This window comes from Oncorhynchus masou, unplaced genomic scaffold, assembly GCF_036934945.1.
Source record: "Oncorhynchus masou masou isolate Uvic2021 unplaced genomic scaffold, UVic_Omas_1.1 unplaced_scaffold_930, whole genome shotgun sequence".
In the NCBI taxonomy this organism is placed as follows: Eukaryota; Metazoa; Chordata; class Actinopteri; order Salmoniformes; family Salmonidae; genus Oncorhynchus; species Oncorhynchus masou.
In genome coordinates, this window is record NW_027015783.1 from 84,745 (window position 1) to 111,925 (window position 27,181).

General features: G+C 43.4%; 1 protein-coding gene and 3 non-coding genes across 4 annotated transcripts in view; 1 reads left to right on the plus strand and 3 right to left on the minus strand.

The window, feature by feature from the left end:
* Window positions 1–226: 226 nt before the first annotated feature.
* LOC135538198 (U1 spliceosomal RNA) lies at window positions 227–390 on the minus strand. Its single transcript, XR_010455335.1, has one exon. It is a non-coding gene; the product is annotated as a U1 spliceosomal RNA (small nuclear RNA).
* Window positions 391–2,880: 2,490 nt separating this feature from the next.
* Window positions 2,881–3,044, minus strand: LOC135538199 (U1 spliceosomal RNA). Its single transcript, XR_010455336.1, has one exon. It is a non-coding gene; the product is annotated as a U1 spliceosomal RNA (small nuclear RNA).
* A 1,755-nt stretch (window positions 3,045–4,799) lies between these two features.
* LOC135538201 (U1 spliceosomal RNA) lies at window positions 4,800–4,963 on the minus strand. The gene has a single exon (XR_010455337.1). It is a non-coding gene; the product is annotated as a U1 spliceosomal RNA (small nuclear RNA).
* Window positions 4,964–14,142: 9,179 nt separating this feature from the next.
* Window positions 14,143–27,181, plus strand: part of LOC135538190 (uncharacterized) — a 37,015-nt gene continuing 23,976 nt past the window's right edge. Inside the window, exons 1-7 of the mRNA XM_064964156.1 lie at window positions 14,143–14,223; window positions 21,173–21,405; window positions 23,045–23,211; window positions 23,336–25,301; window positions 25,385–25,558; window positions 25,720–25,893; window positions 25,973–26,146. Coding sequence (XP_064820228.1) covers window positions 21,200–21,405; window positions 23,045–23,211; window positions 23,336–25,301; window positions 25,385–25,558; window positions 25,720–25,893; window positions 25,973–26,146 — 2,861 coding nt within the window. The 5' untranslated portion in view covers window positions 14,143–14,223; window positions 21,173–21,199. The remainder of the gene's footprint in view (window positions 14,224–21,172; window positions 21,406–23,044; window positions 23,212–23,335; window positions 25,302–25,384; window positions 25,559–25,719; window positions 25,894–25,972; window positions 26,147–27,181) is intronic.

The following is a 27,181-nucleotide window of genomic DNA, read 5'->3' on the forward strand; positions in this document are numbered from 1 at the left end:
TACACCCCACTAGGACTACACACCACCAGGACTAGGACTACAGACCACTAGGACTACACCCCACCAGGACAAGGACTACACACCACTAGGACTACACACCACCAGGACTAGGACTACAGACCACTAGGTGATAAATATCCTGATACAGGAAACTCAACATAACTCATGATTCAACACTCCGACTATCAAATACATTTTAAGGTGAAATTACTTTTAACATTAATATCAGGGGAGAGCGCGAACGCAGTCCCCCACTACCAGAAATTATGCAATCGAGATTTCCACATTTGAGAAATTCGCAGGGGTCAGCACAGCCGGAGTGCAATGGCTGAGCCTCACCCTGGGTGAACCGCCTTCGTGATCACGGTGTCTCCCTTGCCAGGTAAGTATGAGTTGTACACGTTGGTAGAGGAGAGCTCCTTCCAGGACAAAGGTATTTGACTCACGGTTACCACTTCTACTACTGATAATACCACATCATATTGAACAGGGTTTAATGACGTTTACGAATACAGTTGCGGACAAGGCGAAGAAAAAGCAATACATTTTGTTTTACTATATTATATCACGGACCAACTATTTTCCCATCAAGCAACACGGTAGAAATTCTAAACACATTGAATATTTTCTCTAAATGTCCGTCTGGTTACACACAAGTAGGGAGATGTGCTGAAAATGCTGAAATCACATTCGTGCACACAGCCAACCGAAAGACACCACTCATTTCTGGTGTTTTGTAGCGTTCCAGACGTTGTAGGAATAGTTTCATCACGCTTGTTTTCTGCTCTCAGTAAAATGTGATTCCACCATCAACCACAGGGTGGCATACGACCCACAGATACGGAGGAGAAACAGTAGCCTACTACTTCATCAACAAGACACAGTATTAACTACTCGGGTTTGTGCTGACATGGCCATACTCGTATTTGTAAATTAATCTGTACATTTACAGTTGATAGTCAGATAGGATGAAAAACGAATCATTTTAACATGTCTAAATAGATGGCAAAATACCTTCCTACACATTCTCAAAGTGGTTGTAATGTCATAATGAGTTGTAATGTCAGTGGGTTGTAATGTCAGTGGGTTGTAATGTCAGTGGGTTGTAATGTGAAAGTGGGTTGTAATGTCAGCGGGTTGCATTGTCATAGTGGGTTGCAATGTCATAGTGGGTTGTAATGTCAGTGGGTTGTAATGTCAAAGTGGGTTGTAATGTCAGCGGGTTGTAATGTCATAGTGGGTTGTAATGTCAGTGGGTTGTAATGTCACTGGGTTGTAATGTCAGTGGGTTGTAAAGTTAGTGGGTTGTAATGTCAGTGGGTTGTATTGTCAGTGGGTTGTAATGTATATGTGGGTTGTAATGGCAGTGGGTTGTAATGTCAGTGGGTTGTAATGTGAAAGTGGGTTGTAATGTGAAAGTGGGTTGTAATGTCAGAGGGTTGTAATGTCAGTGGGTTGTAATGTCAAAGTGGGTTGTAATGTCAAAGTGGGTTGTAATGTCAAAGTGGGTTGTAATGTCACTGGGTTGTAATGTCAAAGTGGGTTGTAATGTCAGAGGGTTGTAATGTCATAGTGGGTTGTAATGTCAGTGGGTTGTAATGTCAGTGGGTTGTAATGTCACAGTGGGTTGTAATGTCAGTGGGTTGTAACGTTAGTGGGTTGTAACGTTAGTGGGTTGTAAAGTCAATGGGTTGTAATGTGAAAGTGGGTTGTAATGTCAGTGGGTTGTAATGTCAGTGGATTGTAATGTCAGTGGGTTGTAATGTCAGTGGGTTGTAATGTGAAAGTGGATTGTAATGTCAGTGTTTTGAAATGTCAGTGGGTTGTAATGTCAGTGGGTTGTAATGTGAAAGTGGGTTGTAATGTGAAAGTGGGTTGTAATGTCAGTGGGTTGTAATGTCAGTGGGTTGTAATGTGAAAGTGGATTGTAATGTCAGTGTTTTAAAATGTCAGTGGGTTGTAATGTCAGTGGGTTGTAATGTCAAAGTGGGTTGTAATGTCATAGTGGGTTGTAATGTCAAAGTGGGTTGTAATGTCATAGTGGGTTGTAATGTCATAGTGGGTTGTAATGTCAGTGGTTTGTAATGTCAGTGGTTTGTAATGTCAGTGGGTTGTAATATCAAAGTGGGTTGTAATGTCACTGGGTTGTAATGTCAAAGTTGGTTGTAATGTCAGTGGGTTGTAATGTCAAAGTTGGTTGTAATGTCAGTGGGTTGTAATGTCACTGGGTTGTGATGTCAAAGTTGGTTGTAATGTCAGTGGGTTGTAATGTCAGTGGGTTGTAATGTCAAAGTTGGTTGTAATGTCAATGGGTTGTAATGTCAGTGGGTTGTAATGTCAAAGTGTGTTGTGTTGTCAGTGTGTTGTAATATCATAGTGGGTTGTAATGTCACTGGGTTGTAATGTCACTGGGTTGTAATGTCAAAGTGGGTTGTAATGTCAGAGGGTTGTAATGTCATAGTGGGTTGTAATGTCAGTGGATTGTAATGTCAGTGGGTTGTAATGTCACAGTGGGTTGTAATGTCAGTGGGTTGTAACGTTAGTGGGTTGTAAAGTCAATGGGTTGTAATGTCAGTGGGTTGTAATGTGAAAGTGGGTTGTAATGTCAGTGGGTTGTAATGTCAAAGTGTGTTGTGTTGTCAGTGTGTTGTAATGGCAGTGGGTTGTAAATGTCAAAGTGGGTTGTAATAAGTGGACCAGGAACATGTCTGTGGCGTGGTAATTGTTGACAAGCCAAATGTCATTCTAATGCCACATTCAATAGTCATGCAACTGATAAGTAAGAAAATGCTGACTAATCTCCTTCTCAACACGAAACTCAGTAGAACCCCGAGTTAAAACATTATATCCGATCCTTTTTTTTTCTTTTAACATCAAGATCAGGGGAGAGCGCGAACGCAGTCCCCCACTACCAGAAATTATGCAATCGAGATTTCCACATTTGAGAAATTCGCAGGGGTCAGCACAGCCGGAGTGCAATGGCTGAGCCTCGCCCTGGGTGAACCGCCTTCGTGATCACGGTGTCTCCCTTGCCAGGTAAGTATGAGTTGTACACGTTGGTAGAGGAGACCTCCTTCCAGGACAAAGGGGTTTGACTCACGGTTAGCACTTCTACTACTGATAATACCACATCATATTGAACAGGTTTTAATGTCGTTTACGAATACAGTTGCGGACAAGGCGAAGAAACAGCGATGCATCTTGTTTTACTATATTATATCACTGTTCGACTGTTTTCCCATCATGCAACACGGTAGAAATTATATACACATTGGATATTTTCTCTAAAATGTCCGTCTGGTTACACACAAGTAGGGCGATGTACCAAAATGCTGAAATCACATTCGTGCACACAGCCAACCGAAAGACACCACTCATTTCTGGTGTTTTGTAGCGTTCCAGACGTTGTAGGAATAGTTTCATCACGCTTGTTTTCTGCTCTCAGTAAAATATGATTCCACCATCGACCACAGGGTGGCATACGACCCACAGATACGGAGGAGAAACAGTAGCCTTCAACGTCAACAAAGACACAGTAGTAGCTACAAGGGGTGTTTATTTTATTTTACCTTTATTTAACCAGGTCGGCCAGTTGGGAACAAGTTCTCATTTACAACTGCGACCTGGCCAAGAATAAAGCAAAGCGACAAAAACAACAACACAGAGTTACACGTAAACAAACGTAGTCAATAACACAGTAGAAGATGAAAATAGAAAGATCTATGTACAGTGACATGGCCATACTCGTATTTGTAATTGTATCTGTCAATAGACAGGATGATACTCGCGATCGGGGTTAAACTGAAGTATTTCAATATGCCTAAATACATTTTGGCAGAATACCTCACTTCACATTCTCACAGCACAAAAAAAAACCTGCAGAAATGTCTGTGGAATGGATCTGCATCTTGGAACAACAGAATCCATCTTATTGACTGATTTCATCAGGAAATAAGTGGACCAGGGAAATGTCTGTTGTCATGGTAATGATTGACCAGGGCAATGACTGTGGCATGGTAATGGTTGACCAGGGAAATGACTGTGGCATGGTAATGGTTGACCAGGGAAATGACTGTTGTCAAGGTAATGGTTGACCAGGGAAAGTGTCTGTTGTCATGGTAATGGTTGACCAGGGAAATGTCTGTGGAATGGTAGACCAGGGACTTGTCTATGGCATGGCAATGGTTGACCAGGGAAATGTCTGTGGAATGGTAGACCAAGGACTTGTCTATGGCATGGCAATGGTTGACCAAGGAAATGTCTGTTGTCATGGTAATAGTTGTCCAGGGAAATGTCTCTGGCATGGTAATGGTTGACCAGGGAAATGACTGTGGAATGGTAATAGTTGTCCAGGGAAATGTCTGTTGTCATGGTAATGGTTGACCAGGGAAATGACTGTGGCATGGTAATGTTTGACATTTACTGTGGTCTTAAATTACAAACTGTCCTATAAATGATTTAATAATCTAGCAAATAAAAGACCTCAATCCAGATTACGTCATGAGGGCACAAAATGATCCATTCACAAGTAGGCCTTTTCCTTGACATTATCAGGCCATGACAGGCAATAATCACCAGTGCTACAATAACACATCACACACATCCGGGTTATCAGAAGACAAAAATGTATCTCTGAGGCCTTAGTTGACTTTTAAACAGACCCTACATTCTATAGCCATTCATCTGATAAGAACATGTAAATGTTGACAAATGTCCTTCTCAACACGAAACTCAATAGAAATGCGAGTTTAAAACAAACCCAATGAAATACGCTTCTACATTATTTTTAACATTAAGATCAGGGGAGAGCGCGAACGCAGTCCCCCACTACCAGAAATTATGCAATCGAGATTTCCACATTTGAGAAATTCGCAGGGGTCAGCACAGCCGGAGTGCAATGGCTGAGCCTCGCCCTGGGTGAACCGCCTTCGTGATCACGGTGTCTCCCTTGCCAGGTAAGTATGAGTTGTACACGTTGGTAGAGGAGGAGTGATGCCAGGACCAAGGTGTTTGACTCACGGTTACCACTTCTACTACTGATAATACCACATCATATCGAACAAAGTTTAATGACGTTTACGAATACAGTTGCGGACAAGGCGAAGAAAAAGCGATGCATCTTGTTTTACTATATTATATCACTGTTCGACTGTTTTCCCATCATGCAACACGGTATAAATTCTATCTACATTGAATTTGTTTTCTAAATGTCCGTCTATATAATCACATTCATTGGTGAACAACTGTAGCCTAATATATTTGTCAGTATTCAGAGATCGCAAGTAAACAAATCAACTTGAAAAAAAAATGGGGGAATGTTTATCCGACTGGTCGCTCTGGAGACGAAAGCAGATGACGTCAGACGTATGGAAGACATGTGACTTGAGCTCGGAGGAAGAGGAAGGAGACAGCGCTGCGTCGATGTGACGGACAAGCGCTGTTGGCTACTATATACTGAATATATATATATATATATATATTGTTCATGATTGCTTGGTAGAGTGTAAACAACGCAATAAATTATAGGTGCACCAGAGAGTTGACGTGTACTAATGATTTAAAAAAAATATATATATATTATTTAGGCCATTGTACAGCCTGTAGGCTAATTATTCAAGAGAATGCTTGAATGTATTTAAATGCAGGACTAGTAGGCTGTGTGATGAAATTAAGTAATAGTAAGGACTAATTGATAACAGGCCAGACAGCTGAACAACACCAGCATAATGACATAAGAGAGAGTCTGCTCTAATGAAGAACAACAAATGGTACAGGTCTTTTATGAAGGGCTACAGCATAGCAAAATACAAAATAAGTGTCAATAAATTAAAAGGTCATTAGGGTCACATGATCAAGGTGGGGGGCGGGAGGGAGACCTAGTGGTTAGAGTTGCTGGATAGATCCCCGAGCTGACAAGGTAAAAATCTGTCGTTCTGCCCATGAAAAAAGCAGTCGACCCACTGTTCCTCGGTAAATAAAAATTTGTTCTTAACTGACTTGCCTCGTTAAATAAAGGCGAAATTAAAATACATCTAAATTGCCAAGCTCCTAAAACCATTCTTCTCAAAAAGGGACGGCACAAATTACCACCATGCAAATGAATAATTGGTTTAGGAGACAAAATAAGAATAAGAAGCCTATTAAAACAGACAGAGCAGGTCATTTTGATTGTGTAACCTTAGTAACCCTTTAAGTAATGGGTAGGGTGTGGTAAAGGCTGTTCTTATACACATCACAACTCAGCGTTGCCTGGATACAGACTGTAACCTTAGTAACCCTTTAAGTAATGGGTAGGGTGTGGTAAAGGCTGTTCTTATACACATCACAACTCAGCGTTGCCTGGATACAGACTGTAACCTTAGTAACCCTTTAAGTAATGGGTAGGGTGTGGTAAAGGCTGTTCTTATACACATCACAACTCAGCGTTGCCTGGATACAGACTGTAACCTTAGTAACCCTTTAAGTAATGGGAGGGTGTGGTAAAGGGGGTTCTTATACACAACACAACTCAGCGTTGCCTGGATACAGACTGTAACCTTAGTAACCCTTTAAGTAATGGGAGGGTGTGGTAAAGGCTGTTCTTATACACAACACAACTCAGCGTTGCCTGGATACAGACTGTAACCTTAGTAACCCTTTAAGTAATGGGTAGGGTGTGGTAAAGGCTGTTCTTATACACAACACAACTCAGCGTTGCCTGGATACAGACTGTAACCTTAGTAACCCTTTAAGTAATGGGAGGGTGTGGTAAAGGCTGTTCTTATACACAACACAACTCAGCGTTGCCTGGATACAGACTGTAACCTTAGTAACCCTTTAAGTAATGGGTAGGGTGTGGTAAAGGCTGTTCTTATACACGACACAACTCAGCGTTGCCTGGATACAGGCTGTAACCTTAGTAACCCTTTAAGTAATGGGTAGGGTGTGGTAAAGGCTGTTCTTATACACGACACAACTCAGCGTTGCCTGGATACAGGCTGTAACCTTAGTAACCCTTTAAGTAATGTGTAGGGTGTGGTAAAGGGGGTTCTTATACACATCACAACTCAGCGTTGCCTGGATACAGACTGTAACCTTAGTAACCCTTTAAGTAATGTGTAGGGTGTGGTAAAGGGGGTTCTTATACACATCACAACTCAGCGTTGCCTGGATACAGGCTGTAACCTTAGTGACCCTTTAAGTAATGGGAGGGTGTGGTAAAGGCTGTTCTTATACACAACACAACTCAGCGTTGCCTGGATACAGACTGTAACCTTAGTAACCCTTTAAGTAATGGGAGGGTGTGGTAAAGGCTGTTCTTATACACAACACAACTCAGCGTTGCCTGGATACAGACTGTAACCTTAGTAACCCTTTAAGTAATGGGTAGGGTGTGGTAAAGGCTGTTCTTATACACGACACAACTCAGCGTTGCCTGGATACAGGCTGTAACCTTAGTAACCCTTTAAGTAATGGGAGGGTGTGGTAAAGGCTGTTCTTATACACGACACAACTCAGCGTTGCCTGGATACAGGCTGTAACCTTAGTAACCCTTTAAGTAATGGGAGGGTGTGGTAAAGGCTGTTCTTATACACATCACAACTCAGCGTTGCCTGGATACAGACTGTAACCTTAGTAACCCTTTAAGTAATGGGTAGGGTGTGGTAAAGGCTGTTCTTATACACAACACAACTCAGCGTTGCCTGGATACAGACTGTAACCTTAGTAACCCTTTAAGTAATGGGTAGGGTGTGGTAAAGGCTGTTCTTATACACGACACAACTCAGCGTTGCCTGGATACAGACTGTAACCTTAGTAACCCTTTAAGTAATGGGAGGGTGTGGTAAAGGCTGGTCTTATACACAACACAACTCAGCGTTGCCTGGATACAGGCTGTAACCTTAGTAACCCTTTAAGTAATGGGAGGGTGTGGTAAAGGCTGTTCTTATACACAACACAACTCAGCGTTGCCTGGATACAGACTGTAACCCTGTATTGTGTGGTTACGGCACCACAAAACCCAGAGGACTTTGTTTTTATGGCTATGACACTCACAGCCATGATACAAATGTCATCGTAACACATGGGCTGTCATGTATTATTGCTCAAATATACCATGGCTGTTAGCCAATCAACTTTCAGGGCTCAAAATCACCCAGTTATTAATACAAAATATACTACAGAATAATGACATGTTTGTAGGTACCATTGACAACAGAGTACACCGTTGTGTTTCCGAGTCCCCGCTTCGCGTGATGGCCGTTGAAGTTGAACGAGGACATCAGGCCGTAGGTAAAGAGCCTGAAAGTCAAGCACACATAGGAAGTACTTTGTAAATTGAACAATTTCAAACTGCTGAGGAGAAAAGGCTCTTGGATTTACTGTCTTTGTTGCAGACAGTTTGTATCACTAAGGATACCTTTAAAATGGCGTTCTTATTGGATCCATTCTAGAGATATGACACACCTGACCTTGTCGGCACAGTCCTTTGTGTCCTTACCACTAATGTTGCATAACCTTACAATCATGTGTCAATAAATTTTGCATCGCAGCTCTCACCCTCCCATTCCCTCCCAACGGAGCCAATAGTTTTAATCTTCAGTTATCAAGTATAATTTCTGCTCATCATAAGGAAACTAGCGCTGATTTGCCAACGCATCCCCGTCGTGTGCATGTTGCCTGTCGGTGCTCTTTAGTTACTACAGTTGAAGTCGGAAGTTTACATACACCTTAGCCAAATACATTTACAATGTACAATTCCTGACATTTAATCCTAGAAACAATACCCTGTTTTAGGTCAGTTAGGATTACCACTTTATTTTAAGAATGTGAAATGTCAGAATAACAGTAGAGAATTGTTTATTTCAGCTTTAATTTCTTTCATCACATTCCCAGTGGGTCAGATGTTTACATACACTCAATTAGTATTTGGTAGCGTTGCCTTTAAATTGTTTAACTTGGGTCAAACATTTTGGGTAACCTTCCACAACATTCCCACAATAAGTTGGGTGAATTTTGGCCAGTTCCTCCTGACAGAGCTGGTGTAACTGAGTCAGGTTTGTAGGCCTCCATGCTTGCAAACGCTTTTTCAGTTCTGCCCACACATTTTCTATAGGATTGAGGTCATGGCTTTGTGATGGCCACTCCAATACCTTGACTTTGTTGTCCTTAAGCCATTTTGCCGTAACTTTGGAAGTATGCTTGGGGTCATTGTCCATTTGGAAGACCCATTTGCGACCAAGCTTTAACTTCCTGACTGATGTTGTAACTGCGTTCTTCGTTTGTTGAAGGAGAGTCGGACCAAAATGCAGCGTGGTGGTTACTCATGTCTTTAATGAAGAAAAACGGAACGATACATGAAATAACCAATAAATACAAAAAACGGAACGTGAAACCTATTACAGCCTATCTGGTGAACACTACACAGAGACAGGAACAATCACCCACCAAATACACAGTGAAACCCAGGCTACCTAAATACGGTTCCCTATCAGAGACAACAAGAATCACCTGACTCTGATTGAGAACCGCCTCAGGCAGCCAAACCTAAACTAAACACACCCCTAATCAACCACAATCCCAATGCCTACAAAAACCCCAATATGACAACACAATAACATAAACCCATGTCACACCCTGGCCTGACCAACTAATTAACTAAAACACAAAATACTAAGACCAAGGCGTGACAGATGTCTTGAGATGTTGTTTCTATATATCCACATAATTTTCCCTTCCCCATGACGCCATCTATTTTGTGAAGTGCACCAGTCCGTCCTGCAGCAAAGCACTCCCACCACATGATGCTGCCAACCCCAAGCTTCACGGTTGGGATGGTGTTCTTCGGCTTGCAAGCCTCCCCCTTTTTCCTTCAAACATAATGATGGTCATTATGGCCAAACAGTTTTATTTTTGTTTCCTCAGACCAGAGGACATTTCTCCAAAAAGTACAATCTTTGTCCCCATGTGCAGTTGCAACCCGTAGTCTGGCTTTTTTATGGCGGTTTTGGAGCAGTGGCTTCTTCCTTGCAGAACGGCCTTTCAGGTTATGTTGAGTTTATTTTTATTTTTACAGGGACAGTGCACATTAATCAACGTTTCAGTAAAAGTGCCTGTTTTAGCCAGCCGGCTAATTTTCAACCGCAGTCCCTGCGTAGGACTTGTTTTACTGTGGATATAGATACTTTTGTACCTGTTTCCTCCAGCATCTTCACAAGGTCCTGTGCTGTTGTTCTGGGATTGATTTGCACTTTTCAAAGCACAAGTACATTCATCTCTAGGAGACAGAATGCGTCTCCTTCCTGAGCTGTATGACGGCTGCGTGGTCCCATGGATGAACGTGGTTCCTTCAGGCGTTTGGAAATTGCTCCCAAGGATGAACCAGACTTGTGGAGGTTTACAAATTTTCGCTGATTTCTTTTGATTTTCCTATGATGTCAAGCAAAGGAGGCACTGAGTTTGAAGGTCGGCCTTGAAATACATCCACAGGTACACCTCCAATTGACTCAAATGATGTCAATTTGCCTATCAGAAGCTTCTAAAGCCATGACATTTCTGAAATTTTCCAAGCTGTTTTAAAGGCACAGTCAACTTAGTGTATGTAAACTTCTGACCCACTGGAATTGTGATACATTAAATTATAAGTGAAATAATCTGTTAACAATTGTTGGAAAAATTACTTGTGTCATGCACAAAGTAGATGTCCTCACCGACTTACCAACGGTATAGTTAAGAAATTTGTGGCGTGGTTGAAAAACGCGTTTTAATGACTACAACCTATGAAAACAAGCATTACACTACACCCACAATAACATCTGCTAAAAATGTGTATGTGACCACTAAAATGTGATTTGATTTAAATGGCCCTTGGGTGTGAGAATTCATCAGTGAAAAATATATTGAGAAAGGTTGATAAAACCAATACACAGTCAGGGTTGGGGTTAATTTCATTTAAATTCCACTCAATTCAGGAAATAGACTGAAATTCTAATTCTAATTCTCCTCAATGCTTTTCAATGAGGACGATTTGGAGTCTGGTTGACTTTCTGACCTGACTGGAATTAAAATGAAAGTGGCCTCCACCATGTACATAGTCACTATGAAAATATAGACCTTTGTGATAGTTTTTAGTAAAAGTGAAATATTGCGTTTATTATCCTGTAGTGTTTTAATCTATGAGTGTCTGTGTGTCTCTCTCTCTTTCGCTCTCTGTGTTTCTGTACCTGTGATTGCTCGTGTATGTGTATGTGTATCTCTCTCTCTCTCTGTCTCTGTGTGTGTCTCTCTCTCTGTCTCTGTATGTGTATCTCTCTCTCTCTCTGTCTCTGTGTGTGTCTCTCTCTCTCTCTCTCTCTCTCTCTCTCTCTCTCTCTCTCTCTCTCTCTCTCCTCTCTCTCTCTCTGTCTCTCTGTCTCTCTCTCTCTCTCTCTCTCTGTCTCTCTCTCTCTCTCTCTCTCTGTCTCTCTCTCTCTCTCTCTCTCTCTCTCTGTCTCTCTCTCTCTCTCTCTGTCTCTCTCTCTCTCTCTCTCTGTCTCTCTCTCTCTCTCTCTCTCTCTCTCTCTACACATTTCGATACGTTACAGCCTTATTAATGATGATTGTTATTGTTGGTCGTCATGGAGATACATCACCTTGACTTTTAACACATTTTGTAACGTTACAGCCTTATTCTTAAACTATTTTTTTTCCCTCATCAATCTACAAACACTACCCCTTAATGACATCACAATACCCCATAATGACATCACAATACCCCATAATGACATCACAATACCCCATAATGACATCACAATACCCCATAATGACAAAGCAAAAATGTTTTTATTTTTTATTTTAGCAAATTTATTTTGAAAAGAACTACCTGGAAATATCACATTTGCATAAGTATTCAGACCCTTTACTCAGTACTTTGTTGAAGCACCTTTGGCAGCGATTACAGCCTCGAGTCTTCTTGGGTATGACATTACAAGCTTGGCATACCCTCATTCTTCTCTGCAGATCCTCTCAAGTTCTGTCAGGTTGGACGGGGAGTGTTGCTCCACAGTTATTTTCAGATCTCTCCAGAGATGTTCGATCGAGTTCAAGTCCGGCACTAGTCGGGCACTGCGAATGTCTTTGGGAAACTGGCTCTGAGAATAGTTGTGTTGATATTCAACCCGTCTCATGAACCTCGAACAGACCAACACTGTACAGTGACTTCTGTACAGACCGTAACGTCACAAGATGTGAAAAAAGTCAAGGTGTCTGAATACTTTCCGAAATGCCCTGTATGTATACCACAGCATACCATTACTGTAATATATTCTATATATACCACAGCATATCATTACTGTAATATATTATATATATACCACAGCATATCATTACTGTAATATATTCTACATATATACCCCAGCATATCATTACTGTAATATATCCTATATATACCACAGCATATCATTACTGTAATATATTCTACATATATACCACAGCATATCATTACTGTAATATATTCTACATGTATACCACAGCATATCATTACTGTAATATATTCTACATGTATACCACAGCATATCATTACTGTAATATATTCTACATATATACCACAGCATATCATTACTGTAATATATTCTACATATATACCACAGCATATCATTACTGTAATATATTCTACATATATACCACAGCATACCATTACTGTAATATATTCTGCATATATACCACAGCATATCATTACTGTAATATATTCTACATATACTACAGCATATCATTACTGTAATATATTCTGCATATATACCACAGCATATCATTACTGTAATATATTCTACATATATACCACAGCATATCATTACTGTAATATATTCTACATATATACCACAGCATATCATTACTGTAATAAATCTAGTGTAGTCAGTCTGTTACAGTGTGGTGTTGTAAATGTAGTGTAGTCAGTCTTAAGGTGAGGTGTTGTAAATGTAGTGTAGTCAGTCTGTTACAGTGAGGTGTTGTAAATGTAGTGTAGTCAGTCTTAAGGTGAGGTGCTGTAAATGTAGTGTAGTCAGTCTTAAGGTGAGGTGCTGTAAATGTAGTGTAGTCAGTCTTAAGGTGAGGTGCTGTAAATGTAGTGTAGTCAGTCTTAAGGTGAGGTGCTGTAAATGTAGTGTAGTCAGTCTGTTACAGTGTGGTGTTGTAAATGTAGTGTAGTCAGTCTGTTACAGTGTGGTGTTGTAAATCTAGTGTAGTCAGTCTGTTACAGTGTGGTGTTGTAAATGTAGTGTAGTCAGTCTGTTACAGTGTGGTGTTGTAAATCTAGTGTAGTCAGTCTGTTACAGTGTGGTGTTGTAAATGTAGTGTAGTCAGTCTGTTACAGTGTGGTGCTGTAAATGTAGTGTAGTCAGTCTGTTACAGTGTGGTGTTGTAAATGTAGTGTAGTCAGTCTTAAGGTGGGGTGTGTATGTGTGTGTGTGTTAGTGAGAGAGACAGATCCTATGTCAATAAGCTATAAGGTCCTATAGTGGTCCTACAGGTCCTATAGGTCCTACAGTGTATAGAGTAGGTACCCTCAAATGACACCCGGTTCACTATATAGTGCACTACTTTAGACCAGAGCCACATGGGGCACTATACAGTATATCCCTGATACTTCTCGTCCCCCTCCCCCCTCTTTCCACCTCCCCCCTCTTTCCACCTCTCCATTTCGCCTCCCTCCACCTCCCCCTCTCTCCCTCCACCTCCCCCTCTTTCCACCTCTACCTTTCGCCTCACTCCACCTCCCACCTCCCCCCTCTCTCCCTCCACCTCCCCCTCTCTCCCTCCATCTCCCCCTCTCCCTCTCCCCACCTCTCCCCCTCTCCCCACCTCTCCCTCTCCACACCTCTCCACCTCTCCTCTCTCCACCTCTCCCTCTCTCCCTCCATCTCCCCCTCCCCTCTCCCCACCTCTCCCTCTCTCCTCCCTCCACCTCTCCCTCTCCCTCCACCTCCCCTCTCCCCACCTCTCCCCTCTCCCTCTCTCCCCCTCTCCCTCTCTCCCCTCTCTCCCCTCTCTCCTTCGTCCACCTCTCCCTATCTCTCCGTCTCCTCCCTCCCTACTCTCTCCTCCCTCCACCTCTCCCCTCTCCCTCCACCTCTCCCCTCTCCCTCCACCTCTCCCCTCTCCCTCCACCTCTCCCCTCTCCCTCCACCTCATGTCTCAACACAGGAAGTCCATGTTTAAGGACCTAGAGGAAGACATGGATCTTACGGGTAGAAGACAAAAACATGTGAGGTTTGTTACATTCTTTTATAATTTAATGTAGAAAAGTGTTGTGGAGAAGCTCGGCTTTCATAGAGAGACAGATGATTTAAGGGAAAGACACCTGAAGAACTGTAAAGTTAATACAATACAGATTTCAACTTTACAAAATGATAAGTTTAGTTTTATTTACATTGACGTTGATTCATATTAATTAGCCTAATCAATATGATCCAATGTGGTGTTGTAGGCTGCAGGGCTGTGAGGTAGAGTATTATTGGTAAAGGCGACGGACAGCGCATTATCGGGATTATTGTCCGCATGACGAAACTGCGTTAGAAGACGTGCATCGCAATTATGTAAAACTGTCACTAAAGAAAACACTCTGTCAAAATCAGTCAAGTAAAAGTGACGTGCAACAATGGGCATAGAAACTATTTGAATGTAGGGCTAAATCAACGTTGAAAATGCTTTCTGGCGACACCGATCAGGAAAGTGGTGGTCCGTTTTGCTCACTGCTGTGCGCTCGATATAACTTGGGCGGTGCACCGTTGCGTAATGTTACCCACTGGTTCAGTCGTTGTCACCACACCTTTCTTCTGAATACACACCCCGGTGCAACGGGCGAGATAAACTGATCGCAACTCATGTGAACTCAAGCAGCGCGTGGGTTTATTCATTAAGGGCACTATTCCAATTTATGAAATGACGCCCTGATTATTCACGTCTTTCCTACGCACGTGTCATTAGTTTGTATTCAGACTTACCTTATTAGGTTGCATAATGGGCTTTGCGGGCGTGGTTCCCTTGCACTGAAAACCCACTTGCTTTCCAACAGATTTTTTGGTGAAGTTTTCATTCAATAGCGTTTTCAGTTAAGCCATGCCTTTAAATACGGTGTACCTTTAATTAGATTTTTTATAGACAGACTGTCACGTTCTGACCTTTATTTCCTTTGTTTTGTCATTATTTAGCATGGTCAGGGCGTGAGTTGAGGTGGGCAGTCTATGTTTGTTTTTCTATGATTTGGGTATTTCTATGTTTCGGCCAAGTATGGTTCTCAATCAGAGGCAGGTGTCATTAGTTGTCTCTGATTGAGAATCATACTTCGGTAGCCTGGGTTTCACTGTGTGTTTGTGGGTGATTGTTCCTGTCTCTGTGTTTGCACCAGATAGGGCTGGTTTGAGTTTTCACGTTTCTTGTTTTGTTAGTTTATTCATGTATAGTGTCTTTATATATTAAAAATGAATAACCACCACGCTGCGTTTTGGTCCGCCTCTCCTTCACCTCAAGAAAACCGTTACACAGACCAGAATACAAGGAGAGAACGGGTGCAGAATATAGGGATCAATGAAACAATGGCATCTATGCGTCTTCATCTTTGTTTCAGCACCAACTGGTAGATTTAAAAATACTCCGATTTTGTAGATTGTTTAGGCACATTTTAGGGTTAGGGAATGAATCATTAAAAAAACTGGTCTGGAGAACCTTTACACAGGAAATATATTGATGAATAAAAAAAATACAGCGGTTTGATTCATCCTGAAAGTTTTCATTTTCAAGTTCAATCCATGAAACATTGGAAGGTGTAAAAAAACAAGTGTACAATAGGGGTTGAATAGGGAGGGGTCCTATACATCTACCCCTAAATCTCACTAATCATGGAACTGTATAACAACGGTCCAGTCGTCGTGAACCGAGCACCAGGCGACAGGTTTAACCCGCTACGTCGGGTCTGAGTTCCATAATGATTCAAAACAGGCGATATGTTCCACATTGTTGCGCAACTTTATCCTGATGCTGACGACCCTCGGGAACAACTCACACTGACGTGACAGAGGACAGAAAGGTGAACGGAATGGAATGACGCAACAATGGAAGATACAATCAGAAGGAAACGAACACTCAAGTGACAGTTCTAAATGTACGTGAGTATTACTGACCCTGGTTCTCGATAGTGGATGATAATTAATGACATGATACAAATTAAAAAATATAAAACGGAGAACGGGCGGACATAGCCCATAACTATAACATTCTGAAGCGCATACATCAGTTTGGCAGGTTCGGACCGACAGAAGCCTGTAGTTCAGGTGTCCGAATTGCATTCACGCCAATTATGAGGACACGCCAGTAGCGGTGCGTGGGTAAAATCACTGTTAATTCACGTCTTTCGACCGAGAGATAGGCTATAGGCCTAAAGGCAGAGACAATAAGACACATTGGCAGAATAAATTCAACCACACCTTTGTTTTATCACAAAACCAGAAAGCAACCTCTGTCTGGTTGAATCCACACAACATATTGAATGTAACAGAGAGTTAGTTACATGACCTACAGCAGGTCAAGCAAGTTCATGTTTCCGACATTTTCGGACGACTAAACAATTATTGATTTAGAACCACAGAGAGTTACCGCACATTACAAAGAATGGTCCTGGTTTATGTGCGTGTGTGTGCGCGCCCGTTCGTACAAGTAGAAAAAACATGTTAATTCACCATATTTGTTGAGAAACGCCAATGCCATCCTCCTCTCGTTCATGTTGACGAAACGGTTTATCACTCTGTCATACAGTACACTGTCTATAACTGTCCACAGTACATGCTTTTATTTTTTTGTTGTTGTCCTAGGCTACATGTCTAAAATGCTTGGTCCACACATACTGAGACAGAGAGGTGCTGTTTCACTGTCCAAACAGCATCAGATACATGGTCTACATGTACTGAGACAGAGAGGTGCTGTTTCACTGTCCAGACAGCATCAGATACATGGTCTACATGTACTGAGACAGAGAGGTGCTGTTTCACTGTCCAGACAGCATCAGATACATGGTCTACACGTACTGAGACAGAGAGGTGCTGTTTCACTGTCCAGACAGCATCAGATACATGGTCTACACATACTGAGACAGAGAGGTGCTGTTTCACTGTCCAGGCAGCATCAGATACATGGTCTACACATACTGAGACAGAGAGGTGCTGTTTCACTGTCCAGACAGCATCAGATACATGGTCTACACGTACTGAGACAGAGAGGTGCTGTTTCACTGTCCAGACAGCATCAGATACACGGTCTACACGTACTGAGACAGAGAGGTGCTGTTTCACTGTCCAGACAGCATCAGATACATGGTCTACACATACTGAGACAGAGAGGTGCTGTTTCACTGTCCAGACAGCATCAGATACATGGTCTACACATACTGAGACAGAGGGGGCGCTGTTTCCCTGTCCAGACAGCATCAGATACATGGTCTACACATACTGAGACAGAGGGGGCGCTGTTTCACTGTCCAGACAGCATCAGATACATGGTCTACACATACTGAGACAGAGGGGGCGCTGTTTCCCTGTCCAGACAGCATCAGATACATGGTCTACACATACTGAGACAGAGGGGGCGCTGTTTCACTGTCCAGACAGCATCAGATACATGGTCTACACATACTGAGACAGAGAGGTGCTGTTTCCCTGTCCAGACAGCATCAGATACATGGTCTACACATACTGAGACAGAGAGGTGCTGTTTCCCTGTCCAGACAGCATCAGATACATGGTCTACACATACTGAGACAGAGGGGGTGCTGTTTCAAATCAAATCAAATCAAATTTTATTTGTCACATACACATGGTTAGCAGATGTTAATGCGAGTGTAGCGAAATGCTTGTGCTTCTAGTTCCGACAATGCAGTAATAACCAACAAGTAATCTAACTAACAATTCCTAAACTACTGTCTTATACACAGTGTAAGGGGATAAAGAATATGTACATAAGGATATATGAATGAGTGACGGTACAGAGCAGCATAGGCAAGATACAGTAGATGGTATCGAGTACAGTATATACATATGAGATGAGTATGTAAACAAAGTGGCATAGTTAAAGTGGCTAGTGATACATGTATTACATAAGGATGCAGTCGATGATATAGAGTACAGTATATAAGTATGCATATGAGATGAATAATGTAGGGTAAGTAACATTATATAAGGTAGCATTGTTTAAAGTGGCTAGTGATATATTTACATCATTTCCCATCAATTCCCATTATTAAAGTGGCTGGAGTTGAGTCAGTGTCAGTGTGTTGGCAGCAGCCACTCAATGTTAGTGGTGGCTGTTTAACAGTCTGATGGCCTTGAGATAGAAGCTGTTTTTCAGTCTCTCGGTCCCAGCTTTGATGCACCTGTACTGACCTCGCCTTCTGGATGATAGCGGGGTGAACAGGCAGTGGCTCGGGTGGTTGATGTCCTTGATGATCTTTATGGCCTTCCTGTAACATCAGGTGGTGTAGGTGTCCTGGAGGGCAGGTAGTTTGCCCCCGGTGATGCGTTGTGCAGACCTCAGTACCCTCTGGAGAGCCTTACGGTTGAGGGCGGAGCAGTTGCCGTACCAGGCGGTGATACAGCCCGACAGGATGCTCTCGATTGTGCATCTGTAGAAGTTTGTGAGTGCTTTTGGTGACAAGCCGAATTTCTTCAGCCTCCTGAGGTTGAAGAGGCGCTGCTGCGCCTTCTTCACGATGCTGTCTGTGTGAGTGGACCAATTCAGTTTGTCTGTGATGTGTATGCCGAGGAACTTAAAACTTGCTACTCTCTCCACTACTGTTCCATCGATGTGGATAGGGGGGTGTTCCCTCTGCTGTTTCCTGAAGTCCACAATCATCTCCTTAGTTTTGTTGACGTTGAGTGTGAGGTTATTTTCCTGACACCTCACTCCGAGGGCCCTCACCTCCTCCCTGTAGGCCGTCTCGTCGTTGTTGGTAATCAAGCCTACCACTGTTGTGTCGTCCGCAAACTTGATGATTGAGTTGGAGGCGTGCGTGGCCACGCAGTCGTGGGTGAACAGGGAGTACAGGAGAGGGCTCAGAACGCACCCTTGTGGGGCCCCAGTGTTGAGGATCAGCGGGGAGGAGATGTTGTTACCTACCCTCACCCCCTGGGGGCGGCCCGTCAGGAAGTCCAGTACCCAGTTGCACAGAGCGGGGTCGAGACTCAGGGTCTCGAGCTTGATGACGAGCTTGGAGGGTCAACCTTCAACCTCAGGAGGCTGAAGAAATTCGGCTTGTCACCAAAAGCACTCACAAACTTCTACAGATGCACAATCGAGAGCATCCTGTTGGGCTGTATCACCGCCTGGTACGGCAACTGCTCCGCCCTCATCCGTAAGGCTCTCCAGAGGGTAGTGAGGTGTTGAATGCCGAGCTGTAGTCGATGAACAGCATTCTCACATAGGTATTCCTCTTGTCCAGACGGGTTAGGGCAGTGTGCAGTGTGGTTGAGATTGCATCGTCTGTGGACCTATTTGAGCGGTAAGCAAATTGGAGTGGGTCTAGGGTGTCAGGTAGGGTGGAGGTGATATGGTCCTTGACTAGTCTCTCAAAGCACTTCATGATGACGGAAGTGAGTGCTACGGGGCGGTAGTCGTTTAGCTCAGTTACCTTAGCTTTCTTGGGAACAGGAACAATGGTGGCCCTCTTGAAGCATGTGGGAACAGCAGACTGGTATAGGGATTGATTGAATATGTCCGTAAACACACCAGCCAGCTGGTCTGCGCATGCTCTGAGGGCGCGGCTTGGGATGCCGTCTGGGCCTGCAGCCTTGCGAGGATTAACACGTTTAAATGTTTTACTCACCTCGGCTGCAGTGAAGGAGAGACCGCATGTTTCCGTTGCAGGCCGTGTCAGTGGCACTGTATTGTCCTCAAAGCGGGCAAAAAAGTTATTTAGTCTGCCTGGGAGCAAGACATCCTGGTCCGTGACTGGGCTGGATTTCTTCCTGTAGTCCGTGATTGACTGTAGACCCTGCCACATGCCTCTTGTGTCTGAGCCGTTGAATTGAGATTCTACTTTGTCTCTGTATTGTCACTGTATTGTCCTCAAAGCGGGCAAAAAAGTTATTTAGTCTGCCTGGGAGCATCACTGTCCAGACAGCATCAGATACATGGTCTACATGTATAGAGACAGAGGGGAGCTGTTTCGCTCGCTCGAATGCTTTCTCCTGTGAGATACATTACGCCTCTTGTGAATTGAAGGACAATTACGAAGCACAGAGAGACGAAAGATACATTATTTTATGTATTTAAAAAAAAAAAGTATTGGTCAAGTTTTGGGGGGGAGGGATAGAATACATACCTGTTATGTTACCGGTCTGTAATGTCTACTTGGTGAATGTCATAATGTCTACTGCTGTCTGTCAATCTAAACTGTAACGTCTTTTAAGTTGTGTGTTACCCCGGGTAGACGAGCTGTTGTTATGGAGTCAGATAATGGAGATACAACCAGGTAGACTAGCTGTTGTTATGGAGTCAGATAATGGAGATACAACCAGGTAGACGAGCTGTTGTTATGGAGTCAGATAATGGAGATACAACCAGGTAGACTAGCTGTTGTTATGGAGTCAGGGGATCCAACCAGGTAGACTAGCTGTTGTTATGGAGTCAGATAATGGAGATACAACCGGGTAGACTAGCTGTTGTTATGGAGTCAGATAATGGAGATACAACCAGGTAGACTAGCTGTTGTTATGGAGTCAGATAATGGAGATACAACCAGGTAGACTAGCTGTTGTTATGGAGTCAGGGGATCCAACCAGGTAGACTAGCTGTTATGGAGTCAGGGGATCCAACCAGGTAGACTAGCTGTTGTTATGGGGTCAGGGGATCCAACCAGGTAGACTAGCTGTTGTTATGGAGTCAGGGGATCCAACCAGGTAGACGAGCTGTTGTTATGGAGTCAGCTAATGGGGATCCAACCAGGTAGACTAGCTGTTATGGAGTCAGCTAATTGGGGTTACAACCAGGTGGACTAGCTTTTGTTATGGAGTCAGCTTGTGGGGATCGAAATCAAATTAATAATATTGGACTGTGTATGTTTAAATGCAACAATAATAGTCTGAACTCTGACCACAGACAGCAAAGGTGTGGTAATTGTTTATGGTTCTTCAATGTTCAGAAATATTGACTGTTCTGTTATTTCTTATTGCAGCTGAGTGAGCTGTGACTTACATCTAAAATGAGTCTCTCTGGGGAGAGAGAGGAGGAGACCACTGCCTCTAAAATGAGTCTCTCTGGGGAGAGAGAGGAGAAGACCACTGCCGCTAAAATGAGTCTCTCTGGGGAGAGAGAGAAGGAGACCACTGCCTCTAAAATGAGTCTCTCTGGGGAGAGAGAGGAGGGGATCACTGCCTCTAAAATGACTCAAGACACAAGTTCTAAGAGGTAAGAAATGAATTGAAAAATATACAGTTCTCTTATATCAAACTAATGAAATATGTTCCCAAATTACATACAGTGGGGCAAAAAAGTATTTGGTCAGCCACCAATTGTGCAAGTTCTCCAACTTAAAAAGATGAGAGAGGCCTGTCTGTAATTTTCATCATAGGTACACTTCAAGTATGACAGACAAAATGAGAAGAAGAAAAATCCAGAAAATCACATTGTAGGATTTTTAATAAATTTATTTGCAAATTATGGTGGAAAATAAGTATTTGGTCACCTACAAACAAGCAAGATTTCTGTCTCTCACAGACCTGTAACTTATTCTTTAAGAGGCTCCTCTGTCCTCCACTCGTTACCTGTATTAATGGCACCTGTTTGAACTTGTTATCAGTATAAAAACCTGTCCACAACCTCAAACAGTCACACTCCAAACTCCACTATGGCCAAGACCAAAGAGCTGTCAAAGGACACCAGAAACAAAATTGTAGACCTGCACCAGGCTGGGAAGACTGCATCTGCAATAGGTAAGCAGCTTGGTTTGAAGAAATCAACTGTGGGAGCAATTATTAGAAAATGGAAGACATACAAGACCACTGATAATCTCCCTCGATCTGGGGCTCCACGCAAGATCTCACCCCGTGGGTTCAAAATGATCACAAGAACGGTGAGCAAAAATCCCAGAACCACACGGGGGGACCTAGTGAATGACCTGCAGAGAGCTGGGACCAAAGTAACAAAGCCTACCATCAGTAACACACTACGCCGCCAGGGACTTAAATCCTGCAGTGCCAGACGTGTCCCCCTGCTTAAGCCAGTACATATCCAGGCCCGTCTGAAGTTTGCTAGAGAGCATTTGGATGATCCAGAAGAAGATTGGGAGAATGTCATATGGTCAGATGAAACCAAAATATAACTTTTTGGTAAAAAATCAACTCGTCGTGTTTGGAGGACAACGAATGCTGAGTTGCATCCAAAGAACACCATACCTACTGTGAAGCATGGGGGTGGAAACATCATGCTTTGGGGCTGTTTTTCTGCCTAGCCAGTCTCCAGATCTCAACCCCATAGAAAAGTTGAAAGTCTGTGTTGCCCAGCAACAGCCCCAAAACATCACTGCTCTAGAGGAGATATGCATGGAGGAATGGGCCAAAATACTAGCAACAGTGTGTGAAAACCTTGTGAAGACTTACAGAAAACGTTTGACCTCTGTCATTGCCAACAAAGGGTATATAACAAAGTATTGAGATAAACTTTTGTTATTGACCAAATACTTATTTTCCACCATAATTTGCAAATAAATTCATAAAAAATCCTACAATGTGATTTTGTGGATATATTTTTTCTCATTTTGTCTGTCATAGTTGAAGTGTACCTATAATGAAAATTACAGACCTCTCTCATCTTTTTAAGTGGGAGAACTTGCACAATTGGTGGCTGACTAAATACTTTTTTGACCCACGGTAAAATGTAGGTCTCAATCATTAATTAAAAAGGCCAGAAATTGATTTACCAACTCAAGACTATAGCTTTAAAAGGAGCATCAGGACTTCTAGAAGTTCCACTATGCAGTTGTTACAATGAAGTAGATGAGGTATTGATGAGATATTGATGAGGTGATCTGTCTCCCTGTTTTGTTCAGTGTCCAGAAGCCCAGAGCAGAGTCACCTACAACCAGCCTGCTATCAATGAAGAGTGATCAGCCACCTGCTTTCAGCCAGGAACCATTACCAGATGACAATAAGGAAGTGGAGAGTTTGGACAGTGAGGATGCATTAAAGATTACACACAACCTTCCGGACAGAAGAAGTAAGACTGTGTTTCATACAATATTACAAAGCAGGGTTCACACACACACACACAAATGAACAAACAAACAAACAAACAAACACACATTAACTGATGAGTCCCAACTCTCATTGTTTACCTACAGGTCGAACTCTGCTGACAGTCCAACAAGAGATCAAGGCTAAACTGAAACACAAGTATCAACACATATCTGAAGGAATTGGACACCATGGAAACCAAAGTCTGTTAAAGGACATCTACACAGAGCTCTACATCACAGAGGGTGGAGGTGGAGGGCTCAATAATGAACATGAGGTTAGACAGATAGAGATGGCATCCAAAAAACAAACCACACAAGAGACATCAATCAAATGCAACGACATCTTCAAGCCTTTACCTGGACAAGACAAACCAATCAGAACTGTGCTGACAAAAGGAATCGCAGGCATTGGAAAAACAGTCTCTGTGCAGAAGGTCGTCCTTGACTGGGCAGAGGGAAAAGTAAATCAGGACGTTAATTTCATGTTTCCTCTTCCTTTCCGTGATCTTAACCTGAAAAAGAACCAATACAGTCTGATGCAACTTCTTTCCCACTACTTCTCAGAGCTGAAAGAGATTGACAGCATTGAAGATGGTGAAACCAAAACTGTTTTCATTTTTGATGGTCTGGATGAGTGTCGACTTCCTCTAGACTTCAAAAACAATGAGACGTGCTGTGATGTCACGAAGCCAACCTCAGTGGATGTGCTGCTGACAAACCTCATCAAGGGGAATCTGCTTCCCTCTGCTCTCCTCTGGATAACCTCACGGCCTGCAGCAGCCAATCAGATCCCTCCTGAGTGTATTGACCAGGTGACAGAGGTACGAGGGTTCAATGATCCACAGAAGGAGGTGTACTTCAGGAAGAAAATCACAGATCAGAATCTGGCCAATGAAATCATCAAACACATGAAGACCTCAAGGAGCCTCCACATCATGTGCCACATGCCAGTCTTCTGTTGGATATCAGCCACTGTCCTTGAGATGATACTGAACGAGACAGAGAAGGACGAAGTCCCCAAAACCCTGACCCAGATGTACTCACACTTCATACTCATCCAAATCATTGTGAAGAACAGAAAGTACAACAAAGCCACAGAGACAAACCCAAAGGAACTGTCTCAGTCAGACAAAGAGATGATCCTGAAACTGGCCAAGTTGGCTTTCCAACAGCTGCAGAAGGGCAACCTGATCTTCTATGAGGAGGACCTGAGAGAGTGTGGCCTTGATGTCACAGAGGCATCAGAGTACTCAGCATTGTGTACAGAGATCTTTAAAGAAGAATCTGGGCTGTACCAAGACAAGGTCTACAGCTTTGTGCATCTGAGCATTCAGGAGTTTCTAGCAGCAGTGCATGCTTTAGAATCATGTCTGGGCAAGAAGGAAAATGTTTTCTCCACCAAAGCAGTCACTGGTGTTGATGATGATGATGAGGAGGAGGAAGATGAGGAAGATGAGGAGGAAGATGAGGAGGAGAATGATGATGAGGAGGAGAAGGGAGATAAGGAGGAAGATGAGGAGGAGAATGATGAGGAGGAGAAGGATGACGACAACAACGACGATGACGACGAGGAAGATTATGACAATGATGAAGAGAAGGAGTCAATCCAGTTGTCTGACTTACACAGGAGAGCAGTGGACCAGGCCTTGAAGAGTGAGAATGGACACCTGGACCTGTTCCTCCGCTTCCTTCTGGGTCTCTCACTGGCGTCCAATCAGAATCTGTTACGAAGCCTTCTGACACAGACAGGAAGTACAACACAGACCAATGAGAGAACAGTCAGGTACCTTTCAGACAAGATCGACGAAGAATCTTCACCAGAAAGGATCATCAACTTGTTCCACTGTCTGAATGAACTTGGTGCCAACTCTCTTGTTGAAGACATGCAGACCTCCCTGCGATCAGGAACTCTTTCAGAAACAAGACTAAAACCTGACCAATGTTCAGCCCTGGCCTACCTGTTACTGATGTCAGAGGAGGTGCTGGAGAAGTTTGACCTGAAGACATACAACACACCAGAGGAAGGTTATCAGAGGTTGCTGCCGGTAGTGAAAACCTGCAAGAGAGCACTGTAAGTTCTGTTATTGAGTTGATGTTTACAGTATCATTATAATGAAGGATTTGTATGTCTAACAGTTTATCTCCTCTCTCCAGACTGGATCACTGTGAACTCACATATGAATCCTGTGAGACTCTGGCCTCAGCTCTGCAGACACCAAACTCTCCCCTGAGAGAACTGGACCTCAGCTACAATGACCTGGGAGACAGAGGAGTGGAGCTGCTCTGTGTTGGACTAACCAGTCCACTCTGCAACATACAGACACTAGTGTGAGTTACATATCTTCAGTATCCACTGCCTTAATAGTGTTTATAAATTTGTAGTGATTATGTTTTTAACATTATTTGAACATCTTGGTAAATATGCAGATACATACAGTATCGTTATAATGAGGGATTTGTCAATCTAACAGTTTATCTCCTCTCTCCAGACTAGCTGGCTGTAAACTCACATATGAATCCTGTGAAACTCTGGCCTCAGCTCTGCAAACACCAAACTGCCCCCTGAGAGAACTGGACCTCAGCTCCAATGACCTGGGAGACAGAGGAGTGGAGCTGCTCTGTGTTGGACTAACCAGTCCACTCTGCAACATACAGACACTAGTGTGAGTTAACTTTCTTCAGTATGAGTTATTATGTGGATGTTTTAAACATTTGTTAATCATGTGATCTTCTCCCCTCTAGTCTTGGTCAGTGTGGTCTGACAGAGGGTTGCTGTTCAGATCTGGCCTCAGGACTGAGTTCACCCAACTCACAACTGAAACAACTGGAGCTGGGAGACAATGACCTGCAGGACTCAGGAGTTACACTGCTCTCTGCTGGACTGGAGGATCCAGACTGTAAACTACACACACTGGGGTAAGTACAGCTGTTTCAGTCAGGTCGGTACTGAGCTGAGTTACACTGCTGTCTGCTGGACTGGAGGATCCAGACTGTAAACTACACACACTGTTTCAGTCAGGTCGGTACTGAGCTTGGTAAAACAGGAGACACTGTAGTCCCATCCGATGACACCCCCGGACAAGGCCAAACAGGCAGGATATTACCCCACACACTTTGCCAAAGCACAGCCCCCACACAACTAGAAGGATACCTTCAACCACCAACGTACCATCCTGAGACCGGGCTGAGTATAGCCCACAAAGATCTCCGCCACGGCACAACCCAGGGGGGGCGTCAACCCAGACAGGAAGACCACGTCAGTGACTCAACCCACTCAAGTGACACACCCCTCCTAGGAACAGCATTGAACAGCACCAGTAAGCCAGTGACTCAGCCCCTGTAATAGGGTTAGAGGCAGAGAATCCCAGTGGAAAGAGGGGAACCAGCCAGGCAGAGACAGCAAGGGCGGTTCGTTGCTCCAGTGCCTTTCCGTTCACCTTCACACTCCTGGGCCAGACTACACTCAATCATATGACCCACTGAAGAGATGAGTCTTCAGTAAAGACTTAAAAGGTTGAGACCGAGTCTACATTTACATTACATTTAAGTCATTTAGCAGACGCTCTTATCCAGAGCGACTTACAAATTGGTGAATTCACCTTCTGACATCCAGTGGAACAGCCACTTTACAATAGTGCATCTAAATCATTTAAGGGGGGTGAGAAGGATTACTTTATCCTATCCTAGGTATTCCTTGAAGAGGTGGGGTTTCAGGTGTCTCCGGAAGGTGGTGATTGACTCCGCTGTCCTGGCGTCGTGAGGGAGTTTGTTCCACCATTGGGGGGCCAGAGCAGCGAACAGTTTTGACTGGGCTGAGCGGGAACTGTACTTCCTCAGTGGTAGGGAGGCGAGCAGGCCAGAGGTGGATGAACGCAGTGCCCTTGTTTGGGTGTAGGGCCTGATCAGAGCCTGGAGGTACTGCGGTGCCGTTCCCCTCACAGCTCCGTAGGC